General features: G+C 37.7%; 1 protein-coding gene across 2 annotated transcripts in view; it reads left to right on the top strand.

Moving 5' to 3' along the window:
* The first annotated feature begins 6,061 nt into the window (after nucleotides 1-6,061).
* The window catches only part of runx1t1 (RUNX1 partner transcriptional co-repressor 1), a 77,942-nt gene continuing 70,011 nt past the window's right edge, over nucleotides 6,062-13,992 (top strand). For both annotated transcript variants that reach the window (XM_051663072.1, XM_051663071.1), the window contains exon 1: nucleotides 6,062-6,488. In XM_051663072.1, the coding sequence (XP_051519032.1) occupies nucleotides 6,461-6,488 (28 nt within the window). In that variant the 5' untranslated portion in view covers nucleotides 6,062-6,460. The remainder of the gene's footprint in view (nucleotides 6,489-13,992) is intronic.

The following is a 13,992-nucleotide window of genomic DNA, read 5'->3' as shown; positions in this document are numbered from 1 at the left end:
AAAACAGCACTGTGTGTTTCCTGGACTCTTGTGCTGTTATCAGTGGACACGGTACCCACTCTTGCCCCTTCAGGTTTCCTAAACCACCATCCTTTTGCCTCCGGTGTCAAGATGTTGCCCTGTGATTGCCACAAGAACTTTTCTCTAATGCACACTTGGCACGTAAAGAGATTGCATTGAGTCCTTGTGTTAACAGAGGGCTGGGTCTGTTTGTGTTGATCTGACACGAGCATGTTCCATTCAGCCAGCAGCTTGTTGGCTTCCAAACTGAGAGGAACCACACCGAGATTGAGAGGAGTCTTTGTCTGAGAGGAGCAAAGGGTCTGACCTGCACATCAAGAACTCTGGAGAGAGGGGATGTTTCTCAGTACAAAGAACGCAGAGAATGGTCTTGCAATCTTAGGAACACCAGTCTTTCCAAGCTACCTTGAGAGAAAGAACTCTTAAGGACAGAAGGACGTAGAAAGCATCTATTGGCATTTAAGTTTTGAGATGTTCTGCGATCTTCCTGTTGCCACTTGCCCGTCCCAGCACATTTGTAGCCAGTGAGAGAACTACTGGCATTATCACACACCAGTGACAACATTATTATCATCATACCAATGAGGTTTTGCAGGGCTTGTGACACGTTAAAAGAATAAAGTATGTAAACACTAGTTTCCTCCATGTGTTTATTATTTTATTAAAATCATGCCCAACAGAACAACAAATGTTGATGGAGTATATCGACTCTCAAGAGCCATCAGATTTTGCGAACTTACTGCGGGAATCTCTTGCGGGAAAACACAATGATACATGTCCTTCACCTGCCACCATAGTACTGGGTTCTTGCCCACAAGTCACTGTAGTGGAGTAGGTGGCTATCTCCCCTAATCACTGTCATTGTTGACAGCCTATCAGTGTTGCCCTCTGGTGTATAAAAAGGTGTGTATTTGCCACCTGGAAATGCTTCATGACCACGTCATTGTTAACCCTCTTGTGTTTGTTGCAGGATCTGGGTGTCAAAGGCAGGGAGGCTGGCTTTCTTTCCCGCTTGTATTGGTGGTGGTGTTTTTCACTGATATCCCGTCTTATTGTATGGTGTGTGTGTGTGCACACATGGAATGCAGTGACCCTCTATTCTAGGGCTGATACTGGTCCTTGTAGTCCACCCCTGCTGGTAAGCCCCAGGTCTTGCAGCTGTGTCTAATCATATATTTTATAACTTTACATTATATCGTATAACTCCAATTGCATTTTGTGTGTGTGTGTGTGTGTGTGTGTGTGTGTGTGTGTGTGTGTGTGTCCTGCTATTTGCACAAACTCCTAGTTAAGGCCAGTGCCTGCTGTATTTTCTTCAATACAATTTTTTATTTTTTGTACTTGTACCCAGGTTTCTGGCTTTTCATTAGTGAAGTGAACCTGTGTGACCTTGTTAATTGATATCATGTGTCCCATACTCCCTGGGTGGAATTCCCAGGGTGGTGTAGTCTGGTATAGCTTCTAGTTATTACTTAGTTTTGCATTCTTACGCCCTCCGCTCCGCTTAATCACCATCCAACACATCCTCAGTATTGGGCCTGATCAAGAACACATCCGGTTCATTTTTATGCATTCTCTGTACTTGCAATCTTGAGTATTGGAATTTAACTTTGGCAGTGGATGATGATATCAAATAAATCCACGAGAATGAAAGAACACAAAAGAACACACATTGAGAAACAGCCACAGTCTGAGACAGGTTCTCATCATGTTTTCTGAGAAACCATAATAGGCTAGCACTCAAATGAGAAAATAAATATGAAGATTTACACTCAATCGTTGCAATTACATTAATAAATCCTCATTTAAACCCCTGAAACAAAAGATAAACATTGTTAACATAAGTATACGACATCATATTTGGAATGTGGCCAAGTTAATGTTGGATGCCAGAATGATTTCATAATCCTGATGCAAACCCTTAGTGTAAAATAAACCCTCTCTAGAATATATTATCTCACTTTACGCATACAATTTATAGGTTGAGTTGGGGTTAGAAGCTAAATTTGCGAGAGGGAGTCTGCGATGTTTTAACTTCATAAACGGTGTCTGTGTGAAAGAGGCTGTTATCATCGGGCTGTAAACGACGCTTCTGCTTTTTCTGGCTCGGCGGGTCGAGATGAAGTCCAGATGGTCGTGGACTAGTGGAAGTGTTTGCCTTGAGTTGCTGCAGGCTAAGAGAGGAATATGGAGATGGAATTGTTGCATATTAACATTAACAAACAAATGGAAAGAGATTCACAAATAGAAAGTTGGTTCACAAATTAATTGAATGAGAACCACAAACTAATGTAAGGAGTTTCACAAAAATTAAATTAATTCACCAATAAAAAGAATGTGATTTACAAATATATGTTAGGAGTTTCACAAAAATAAAGTGAATTCACAAATAAATAAAATGAGATTTACAAATAAAAAATTATTTACAAATATATGTTTTAACTCACAAACACAACTCTGTCCAGCATTCATTTGTGAATCACGCACATTTATTTGTGGATCTCTTCCTGTGCATTTGCGGATTGCTACACGCATTTGTCGATTTTGAAACAAATTTAGCGTCAAGATGTGCACACAAATCTACAAATAGGTGGACTCCACCCATCGTCTACTCAAGCCAATCAGATGATGGCCACATTAATCGGACCAATCGTAGCACGTTCTATCTTCAACCAATCATGCTTCATTTAACTATCAGTGCGGGACCAGAGTCACAGTGCTCTCATGAGCATGGAATCAAGCACATACAGATAAGCTCCAAGGCCGCAAAATTTTAAAGAAACGGACGCCATCAGAGGAATACTGTGACTTAATGTTTGTATCATTTTCTCTCGGTTATAAACATGTGTAGTGTCTTGTTAAATGTCGACTGCTGAAAATTGCCCATTTGTAGAGTGTCCTGATCATTAGCTTTATAGCTAACCTGGCTGACTGTATGTGTCGGCTACGACTGAAACGCCTAGCTACTTAATGGAAGTGTATGTATGTGTCATCAAAACCTTTACTCTTAATGTTACATGGCAGATCCAAACAGACACACCACTAGATACTACAAAAGATCAGTAGTACAGATAGTACCTTTATAAAACATGAATCATATTTGATGATCTTAGGAGCACAAACCATATATCAATACCCTTTATCACACAGTGTACAAGATCTGCTATGGCAATAATTTAGTTTTACATTATGTTAATGTATTAAAAAAAAAAAAAAAAACGCGCTCAACAAGCCATGTGATAAGATGTGCGGATTGACTGTCTCAGAGGCGGAGGCAACTGAGATTCGTCCTCTGCCACCCGGATTGAGGCGAGTTACTACGCCACCACGAGGACTTAGTGCGCATTGGGAATTGGGCATAACAAATTGGGGAGAAAAGAAAAAAAAATTCTGTCATTTACTCACCCTCATGTTTTTTTTTTTAAATCTGTACTATTTAGTTTCTTCTGTGGAATATGAGAATACATTGTAAAATGTAGATGCTGCTAATGAGGCTGAAATGAAAGCGAGGCAGTCAGTCCCTATCATTACTCCTGACATCTCCTTTTGGGATCCTCCCACAGAAGAAAGTCAGTCATTTGGGTTTGGAGCAACATGAGTATAAATGATGACTCATCTCATTTGACAAAATAATTTTTGTCATTTAGTTGACAAATATTTTATTGAGTTCTATCAAGGCATTTTGAGGTAAATAGATTTTTAAAGTGTGCCTGTTTTTTTTAACACTTTAATGCAAGTCTGTTGGCTAAAAGGTATGATTTTTTTGGTTACAAATTGCAGGTTGTCATGCATGTAACTACAAAAGACAATACATTTGAGTACATGTATTTACACACACAAACACTGGAATTGAACATTACAACTGGAGTGCTGGCATTTTGCTTGATTTTGTTGTATATAAAAATCCTCCTTGCCACGTCATGGTGTTGTATCAGTTGTCTGGGACGGATAGCCCTAGACAGGGTTAGAGCATTCTGCACAAATGATTGGAAAAAAATAATAGTTACATGTTAAAAACAAGTCCATTACTGTATAGAAAAGAACATGTTACACAAACAAGATTGGGCCATGGAGCTTTGTGATGTCTTACCACCAGTAGCACAAAAGTCCCACAACTGTTTCCATCTTTTTGTGGAGCAGAAAGCACCAGTTCTCCAGTATCCTCACAATTCTTTTATTATTATTATTATTATTATTATTATTATTATTATTGTTGTTGTTGTTGTTGTTGTTGTTGTCGTCCTCCTGTATCTCACAGCCATATACTTCCTGAGTAAATAAGTGAAACATGCATTGTTTTACAGGGTTAACATAATTATTTATTGTGAGTAACATTGGACTGGTCTGCCATAACACTCAGTGCTAAAAATATAAATCCTTTGAAATATTACTTCAATTCATTTTATTTTTTTTATATACATTAACATAATGTGAAACTAAATTATTGCCAAAGCAGATCTTGAACACTGTGTAATATAGGGTATTCATTTATGGTTTATGCACCTAAGATCATCAAATATGATTGATGTTTTATAAAGACACTATCTGTACTACTGATCTTTTGTAGTGTCTAGTAGTGTGTCTGTTTGGATCTGCCAAATAACATTAAGAGTAAAGGTTTTGACGGCACATTTCAGTCAAGAAACTTGGTTAACATTAAAATAGCAGACTCATACAGTCAGCCAGGTTAGCTATAAAGCTAATGATCAGGACACTCTACAAATGGGCAGTTTTCAGCTGTCGACATTTAACAAGACATTACACATGTTTATAACCGAGAGAAAATGATACAAACCTTAAGTCACAGTATTCCTCTGATGGCGTCCATTTCTTTAAAAGTTTGTGGCCTTGGAGCTTATCTGTATGTGCTTGATTCCATGCTCATGAGAGCACTGTGACTCTGGTCCCGCCCTGACAGTAAAACGAAGCATGATTGGTTGAAGATAGAAAGTGCTACGATTGGTCTGAGTAATGTGGCCGTTATCTGATTGGCTTGAGTAGATGATGGGTGAAGTGTACCTATTTGTAGATTTGTGTGCACATCTTGATGCTAGATTTGTTTCAAAATCGACAAATGCGTGTAGCGATCCGCAAATGCACAGGAAGAGATCCACAAATAAATGTGCGAGATTCACAAATGAATGCTGGACAGAGTTGTGTTTGTGAGTTCAAAATATACATTTGTAAATATTTTTTTTATTTGCAAATCTCATTTTATTTATTTGTGAATTCACTTTATTTTTGTGAAACTCCTAACATATTGTGACATAATGTGTGGTGGGTGGTTGAATTAGTGCAGGGGATTTCCATTTCCCTGGATGCTCAGCATAGGGCTGGAATGTGTTAGTTAAAGTAAGCAGTTTAGTGTTAAATAAGAGAGTGTTTAGGAAGAAATTCAGTAAATAGGGATATCTTTTATGTTCTGTTATGCAAGGGTTGAAAAGAGGTGTTTTTATTTCGTTACCATGACTGAGAATGCTGGGGTGTTTGGTTTAGCTTGGGCTTGGCTTATTGAATGGTAAAGCTATTTGTTGAACTGCCTGAAATAAAATGCTGTTCTAGAATTAGCAATAATTATGCAATTCTCAGTTTCCTCCTCATTTCAATATCCACCTTCGGCTTACCCTACAATATATTTATAATTTTCATTATTTTTATTTGTGAATTTATTTAGTTTTTGTGAAACTCCTTACATTTATTTGTGGATCTCAGTCAATTTATTTGTGAACCAACTTATTATTTGTAAATCTCTTTCCATTTGTATGTTACATTTATTATTAATATTAAACTAAAATAACACCATAGAGGAAGGGAAAGAGTGAAAGCAAAGCACTAAAGCGCCACGACAAACCCTCCCCGTTATAACTCACATAATCTTCTCACACAATCTCACTTCTCTCATATGGAGTTTATTCCACAAATCTGTCTAGATGCCTGTTATCTCAGTCTCCGCCCACCGCTAGAGAAAGCCCCGCCCACCCTGCACCTGGGTTTCCCGTCGAAGCTCGCCGACTAGAGGCAAAGCGCCACAGCTTCTCGTAACATTTGGGTGAAAGATAGAGGCTCTACGGAAGAAACTGTTTTGTCACTATTTCTATATTCTCTAAACATCCCTGACTGTTGCAGCACACCGGGACTAAGCATTCTAGAGTGTTTCGTGTTCATTTATTCGGACATTTAAAGGAAACAGCGCTAAATGAGTTGAGCGAAAGACGCGTACAGCATCCTCTTGTCAGGTTGAGCTTCATCCGAGTGGAGAGCTCACTGCACTTCAGCAGACTGGAGGCTTTCTAGAGCTGTGCACCGGAGTTTGACGGACACATGTTATTCTGCCTCTTGGAAGTACACGTATAGTACTGAGGAACAGCTCTGATATATCGATTCGACCGGGTCGAGGACAGGAAATTATTTTATTTTTTCTCTAACAACGCCGTTACGCATGGTGGGAATTTCTACCTCTTTTCAGTGTAAGTCGCTCAGTTACTAATTTCATTTATTTTTCTCTTTACAGTATGTTATACACATTTAGTAGTCTGTACATTTTAAACATGTTTAGTAATATGAGAATGTTTTATTACACATTTGCGTGAATGACAAACACACAGAAGTCTTTTATAACTCGTTTCTTATAGCCTTTTGCGGATTTTTTATTTATTTATTTACAACGTAAAGCAAATATCACAAAGGAAAATATGTTTTAAATATGTTTTCCAAAACGTTCGGCTTCTATGCATTTGTCACATTTAATCATAGTTAGTTAAATTCTCCCTTACTGCTGTAACGCTTAACAAAATTATGCTTTCACCATATTTAACTCGTTAATAGTAAAACAATGCAAAAATAACTTCCACACCAAGGGATGTTTTTTTTTCTCTAACTAAAAATAAATAAATAAAAATAAATAAATAAATAAATAATTCCATCGTATTTTCTTCTGTGGATTGTAATCTGCATATAAATTAGTCCGACTCATGATTATTCTGTATTTACTATCACGTGTAAAATAAATGAATGATCGTAAATCGATAGTTTGACAATGCAAGACAACACTTAATGTACCAATTTTAAGAGATGCAGTCTCTCGGCCTCTAATTAATGAATCTTTTGATAACATTTTAGTGAAGAAAATTTAGCATGATACTGTTCACAATTTATTTGTACAGTAATTGGAAATCATCATAAAAGTCAACCTACTCGTTTTAAAAGTCAAACATTGACTGACTATCTGCATGTCAGCTGTTGTCCCGAGTTTAATGTCTCCTCAGTCTATGAATACATAATAACGACCGATCCGACTCTAATAGGCATGGGAATTGTTGTTGGTCAGTTTCTGAGCTTTCTAAGTAGTTTATTATTATGATGATTATTATGATGATGATTATTATTATTATGTTTATGTAACAAATTTAGACATACGGGGAAAGGTAAACATAAAGTGTGAGGCAATACTTTTGTGGCATCACTGTGGATTGAGAAGGTTCGACCATTCTGACATCACAACGGATTAAGAAGATGTGTTTGGCAGTTGTGACATCATGGTGGACTGAGAAAATGTTTACCAATTGTGACAGCACATCTGATTGAGAAGATGCATTTACACTTGTGACATCACAATTAATTGAGAAGCTACATTAACAATTGTTATATAACAATGAATTGTGAAGATGCTTTCAGCAGTTGACTAAAAGCTGCACCAGTCACAATTGTCAAACGTATCTTCTCAATCCATAATGATGTTTATTCTTCCCTCTGGATGCTTAAGTTATCTGGAGACTGAAGAGTTGAGTCTTTGAAGTTTGAATGAGATTTTTTTGAAGAGTCAAGGTCGAAATTAAAGGGTTGATTCTTATTTTTCTGTGGGTCTTCGCTCTCATTGGCAGTCAGTGTGTGTTTTTTAGGCACAAAATAAATAAATGAAAAAATAAACCCTGAGGGATTTTGGAGAACGGATGTTGTAGGTCAAAAGATGCTTGTTCTTAGGGCTTGAGAACATTCTCAGACAGAACCCCCCCCCCCCCCCCATCTCTTATTACAGTATTACCACTGTAATGTAATTAAGGTTCTAAAAGTATGCTTATTTTGTTTTGATCACATGTATGTGTTTGACTCAGAATGCTATTAGTCTCGTACAGAATGACCAGCAGACAGCAATAACTACTGAACTATCAAACTCTCCTGTATGATCTGGTCATCACCTCATTAAAGTGTTTGCTCACTGCTCCTGTCAACATGAGATTCGAACTGGAGACCAAGGGACAGTGCAGGCACTGAGTGTACCTTGATTAATGGCAAACATGGTGCATGGTGGCTGGGGGTGAGGGTTCGGAAAGCGATAAGCACTGTGAGTGTGTGTGTGTGTGTGTGTGTGTGTATGGGCAGGTTTGGGTGGTTTACGAGGACATTTTTTTAGGTTACAAACTGGTATTATGCTATAAATGTGGTTTATGAGGACATTTCTAGTGTCCCCATAATTCAAATCACTTAAAAAACATACTAAATGATGTTTTTTCGAAAATGTAAAAATGCAGAAAGTTTTTTGTGAGGGTTAGGTCTAGGGGTAGGTTAGGGTTAGGGGATAGAATCTATAGTTCGTACAGTATAAAAATCATTATGTCTATGGAGAGTCCTCATAATGATAGCTGCACCAACATGTGTGTGTGTGTGTGTGTGTGTGTGTGTGAAACCAGCATTAACAGGCAGCAGCATCCTCTGGCTGAGGCCATCTGCACAGCCACCAGCCTGCCTGCTTCACACCTGTTTCACTCTCCTCCACTCCCACTGGCCTCACGCAGGTCAAACGCGTGAAACCAGACACTGCCACAGCATAATGAAGAGATGACTAGGCTACACACAGCTGTGTGTGAGAGAGAGATATGGAAATATACATCCTTTATTTTTCGGGGATAACAGGGAAGGTGCTTGGAATTTTCCCATTATTAATTTCCCATGTAGGATATTTACTCATATTGCTCTCTGCTTTTATTTTAATAAAATATTGTATGAGTTGTAAGGATTATCTATACATTTTAATGCTCACTTTAGGTCATGCATCACTAGAAATTAAGCATGACATAACAACCATGCAATGTAAATATTAATCTATTTGTGTCACATTCATGAAAGACAAATGTTCTTTTTAATGGTAAATGTGTTTCTCATTTACGCAGAGCACCATAAAAAAATGTGTAGTGAAGTGCTTATTGTGTATTTTAAATGATGAACAGCAGACGCTCTGGCCGAAAGCCAAGTCTTTTATTGTGACAGTGTGTAACTCATTTCATTAGTGATGTCATTAACTCCATAGATAAACTGACAGATATTCTCACCAGACACTTCCACAAATAGCCAACATTTTCTTTATGCATGTTTAAATAAAAAAACACACCCTTTTGGGATACAGGAACACATATTGTAAATTCTGCAGTGAGCATCCATTTGTGTGAGCAAAAAGGTTCAAGCCATCATATAATTTTTCTGCATGAATAAAAACTACAATAAAAAAAGGGAAGAAAAACTAGCAAGCTCAGTTACACAACATCAGCCGTGTGCACTCTTAATGTTCCAACTCTTAAGGGAAACATTCCCAAAAAAACATTAGTGTTATTTTACTTGTATCTCTTTCCGTTGAGCTATATCATGTATGAGGCTCTTTATATTCATTGAGGGCTACTGTTGGACTTGCTGACACACTTAATCTTGGGCCGTAAATAAGCAAAGTCAGTTGTCGGAGGGCAGAAAGCCCCTTATTTGCGAAGGCTGTAGATTTGACTCGATGTGAGTCTCTGCGGAGGGCTGGCAATGAATGATTGAGACGGCCGCCATCTCTGAGATTCTGTACTTGAAATCGATAGGGGGCATAATGGCTACAAATTTTTCAAGGAGAGGAATTTAGCATGTGGTTATTGGATTTCATAAAGCATGAAAGTATAATGTGAGAGGAGAGGATGAGTGGTTTTTATTGTATCGTGGGGCTGGATACAAGAGGCAATGTAATGTGAAGGGGGAGTGAGAATTTACATGGGTTTAAACCATGAAAAACCATGAAATTAATTATTTTAAAGATTATAAAAGATTTAAGAATAAATATGAGATCAGTATCAACAATATTTGTGAATGTTGCTGCTAGGGAAATTACTTGGTGTCATGCAAATGCGCTCATTCAAATCGCTGAAACAGATGATTATGAAACCAAATATTCAGTATAAGATATAAGAAATAAGAAATAAGTATTTCAGTATAAGAAATAAGTATTTCTGTAAATTTAGTTAGCATGGATCTGAACTTGCTGGTGGCTGAGGGGTCTATCTGACCGTGAGCAGTCAGTGTGGTCCAGGGTTAACTAAACAAACCACTTCACAGCTGATAGGTGTCCAGGCCCCCGTGCAGACTTGCTCACTATCTGTCTTCCTCTCTTTCTGTCTGTCTTTCTCTTTCACTCTCTCTCTGTTAATCCAAGATTCAGTTGCCAATTAACTTCTCTTACTCTAGCACACACTCCTTTTCACTCACATCCATCAGCCACACACACACACACACACACACTGTCTTCTGTCTCTCTCGCTTTGCTCTGCTCTGCTCTGCTCTGCTCTGCTCTCTCTCTCTTTCTCCCTCTGTTTATTTTCCTGCCTCCATCTGGACCAAGCTGATATTGTAATCGCCCTAATGCACATTGCCTTCCCCTTAGACACACACACAATGTGCCATCCTGACAAGCCCCTTTATATTTCAGATAAGCCGGGGATGTGTGTTTAATGAATACAAAGCCGCGGTGTGTAGCCGTGCACTCTGCCAGAAGGTAATCTTATTGAATAGGTGCTTTTCAGTGATGCAGAAGACGATAGCGGCGCAGGAGTGAAGATGTAACCTGTTATCTCGTGCCTCCTCTATTTTCCCGTCACAGAATTTACATTTAAAGATTAGCTGTAAAATGGTCAAAGATTCAGGGTGGTGAAGGTGTGAGGATGTGTGTTTGTGTGTGTGTGTGTATGTGTGTGGAAGGGGGAAGGGAGCGTGACTTTAGCAGGAAACAGTGAAGAAGACCAAAAAAAGAGGGTCTGTCATACAGGCTGTATCTGGTCTGCGTTTCAGCCTTACAGCAGTGCTATCTCTCTCCAGGCCAACTCTCTGCTCCCTGGGAACAGAGATTAGCACATTGTTATCTGTAATTGGGTTTTGTCTGTGGATCCAGGGGCTGCTTTTGCCAAGGAGAAGGTGAGAATGGCACATGACCAACATTATGTATTGGCATATCAGTGTAAAGGCATGATTGATGGGGAAAATGGACTTTGTAATGGCTTCATTAGGATTTACTTCTCTTTATGAGGTAACAATTGCAGAGGGATGGACTTGGCCCTTGCAAGAAGTCTGTAAAACTCCTCCATAAAAACAAGTGTTTTTGTGCTTGTGCAGCAGTCAGTAAAGAGTCAATAGAAACATCCGAAATGTCCTTTTGAATGATGTTTATGTCCTTTGATTTAGTTTACAGTTGCTTGCAGTTAGGGATGGGTGTTACGAAATAATCTTACATCACAGTATAGCCGAAGTAATTTTAGATCACAGTACGATATTGTTATATTTGCTGGGAATTAAATGATTTTTTTTTTTTTTTTATGATAAAATATTCATGTGGCAGGTCCTAAAATTGGGTAATCCAATGAATTAAAAGCTTAACAAATGACAGTTACAAATGATTTCATCTCATTTGTATTATTTTCCAGTGTTTTCTACAGCCTTCTGTTTCTGGGCCATATTAATTTAAAAACAAAAAAAGTATATTTTATAATAAAAAATGAAATAACTCTCTATATTTTAATTTCAATATAATTTATTATATAAAAAAAATCTTAATTACTTAATCAGTTTTTTTGAACTACACTTCAACCTGAGCAACCTGTCTGTAATGATACTGATTTAAGTGCCACAAATCTTAAGTATACTAAACAGCTCTTTCCTCATTTCTGAAAGTAATGATATCTTCAGTTAGTGAGTCAGATGTAACCGATTCACTGAGTAATTCAGTGAAGATTTCATCAGACTCAAACTGGTAACTTGTGAGTACATGAGTGTTATAAACTATTCATTAAAAGAACCGGTTCAAAAGAGTTATTTGCTCATGAATTGGACTAGTCTGGTTGTGCTGTTAATGTGTGCAGCCCACGATGACAATTTAAAGGAATAGTTCACCTAAAAATGAAAATGATCTCATAATTTACTCACCCTCATGCTATCCTAGATGTGTATGACTTTCTTTCTTCAGTAGAACACAAAGATTTTTAGAAGAATATTCAGCTCTGTAGGTCCATACAGTGCAAGTGAATGGTGATCAGACCTTTGTAGCTACAAAAATCACATAAAGGAAACCATAATCCATATGTAATCCATAAGATTCCAGTGTTTAAATCCATATCTTCAGAAGCAATATAATAGGTGTGGGTGAGAAACAGATTAAAATTTAAGTCCTTTTTTCTCTAAATCTCCACTTTCACTTTTACATCTGAATGTCACATGTGGTGCTTGTTTAGTTTCACTTTCACATCTGAAAGTGAAAGTTAAAGTGGAGATTTAGATTAAAAAATGACTTAAATATTGTTCTGTTTCTCACCCACACCTATTATATCGCTTCTGAAGATATGGATTTAAACACTGGAGTCATATGGATTACGTTTATGTTTCCTTTATGTGATTTTTGGAGCTACATAGGTCTGATCACCATTCACTTGCATTGTGAGGACCTACAGAGCTGAGATATTTTTCAAAAAAATCTTTGTTTGTGTTCTGCTGAAGAAAGAAAGTCATACACATCTGGGATGGCATGAGAGTGAGTAAATGATTAGAGATTTTTCATTTTTGGGTGAACTATCCCTTTAAGAACAACAAAAGCAAAATATATATATATATATATATATTTTTTATAGTATAGCAAAATCTCTACCATTTCACGGTTGCTACATACCATCATATTGCCCAGCTGTATTTACAGCTATAACCTCATTCGCATTTTACATTGCAGACAGATGCACTAAGGATGGGGGAAAAAAATTCCTGTAATTTATGGGATCAGAGTGTGAATCTGTCAGCCTATCTGTTCAGTCACTAATGTTTGATTCATGGGCTGCTCACGGCCATTAATTTTGATTTATAGATTCTGATATGTATTTATGAAAAGGGCACCCACTCGAGTGCATCCTCTGTGGCCCAGTAAAGAGGAGTGTAATTAAGATTTGTTTTTAGCCCAGAGGCTCAACTCCTTCAAGAGCTATGGATCAATAGTAAGAGACAGCAGACCCTTGTGTGTTTACTACACATATTGACACGCTTAGTCAATTAGAGCTCCCGAGAAGAGGAGCGAGCAAGCAAGCAGAAGGATGCTGAGAACAAGATGGATTGGTAGCAAGGTTATTTTCTTAAACTAAAACTGAAACGAAAACAAAAATTATTGATTAAAAAACATTTTCGTAAACTGAAATAAAATAAATATTTCAAAATAAATGATCGTTTTCGTACTCAACGAGCTCTCATCACATGACGGAAAAATCTGACCTGTGTGTGTTTTTGAGATTTGTTCATCTTCAGAGCCGCAGAGCCATACACTATTGGGTTGTTTAGGTGAACTTAAGCAGGTGACGTTGTGGCATGTAATGCACATGAGGTTAGCTGATACTGAAAGTCTGATATATGAAGATGTCTCAGACACGAATTATGGCTTGTAGGAAGTCTTTATTTAAAAACAAGTATAAAAACATTTTTCACAATCTTCTGAAGATGAAGTTACTGTTTACAAACAAATGCTCAGCCCAGCCACTACCAGGTTCTTTTTGTTGCCCAGAAAATAAGCTGCTGTCTATGGGAACTTCGCTCAAATTGTGCTGAAATGGCCCAAAAAGTGCTGTTTGTGGGGTTGAAACACCATTTTTTCCACAGATTATTGGAGATTAGTGCTTCTTCAAATTTCCACCTGATCATGGCATCAGG

The sequence above is a fragment of the Myxocyprinus asiaticus genome, chromosome 30 (assembly GCF_019703515.2).
Source record: "Myxocyprinus asiaticus isolate MX2 ecotype Aquarium Trade chromosome 30, UBuf_Myxa_2, whole genome shotgun sequence".
In the NCBI taxonomy this organism is placed as follows: domain Eukaryota; kingdom Metazoa; phylum Chordata; class Actinopteri; order Cypriniformes; family Catostomidae; genus Myxocyprinus; species Myxocyprinus asiaticus.
The sequence above is the reverse complement of the archived record's forward strand: the minus strand, read 5'-3'. Positions and strand labels throughout refer to the sequence as shown.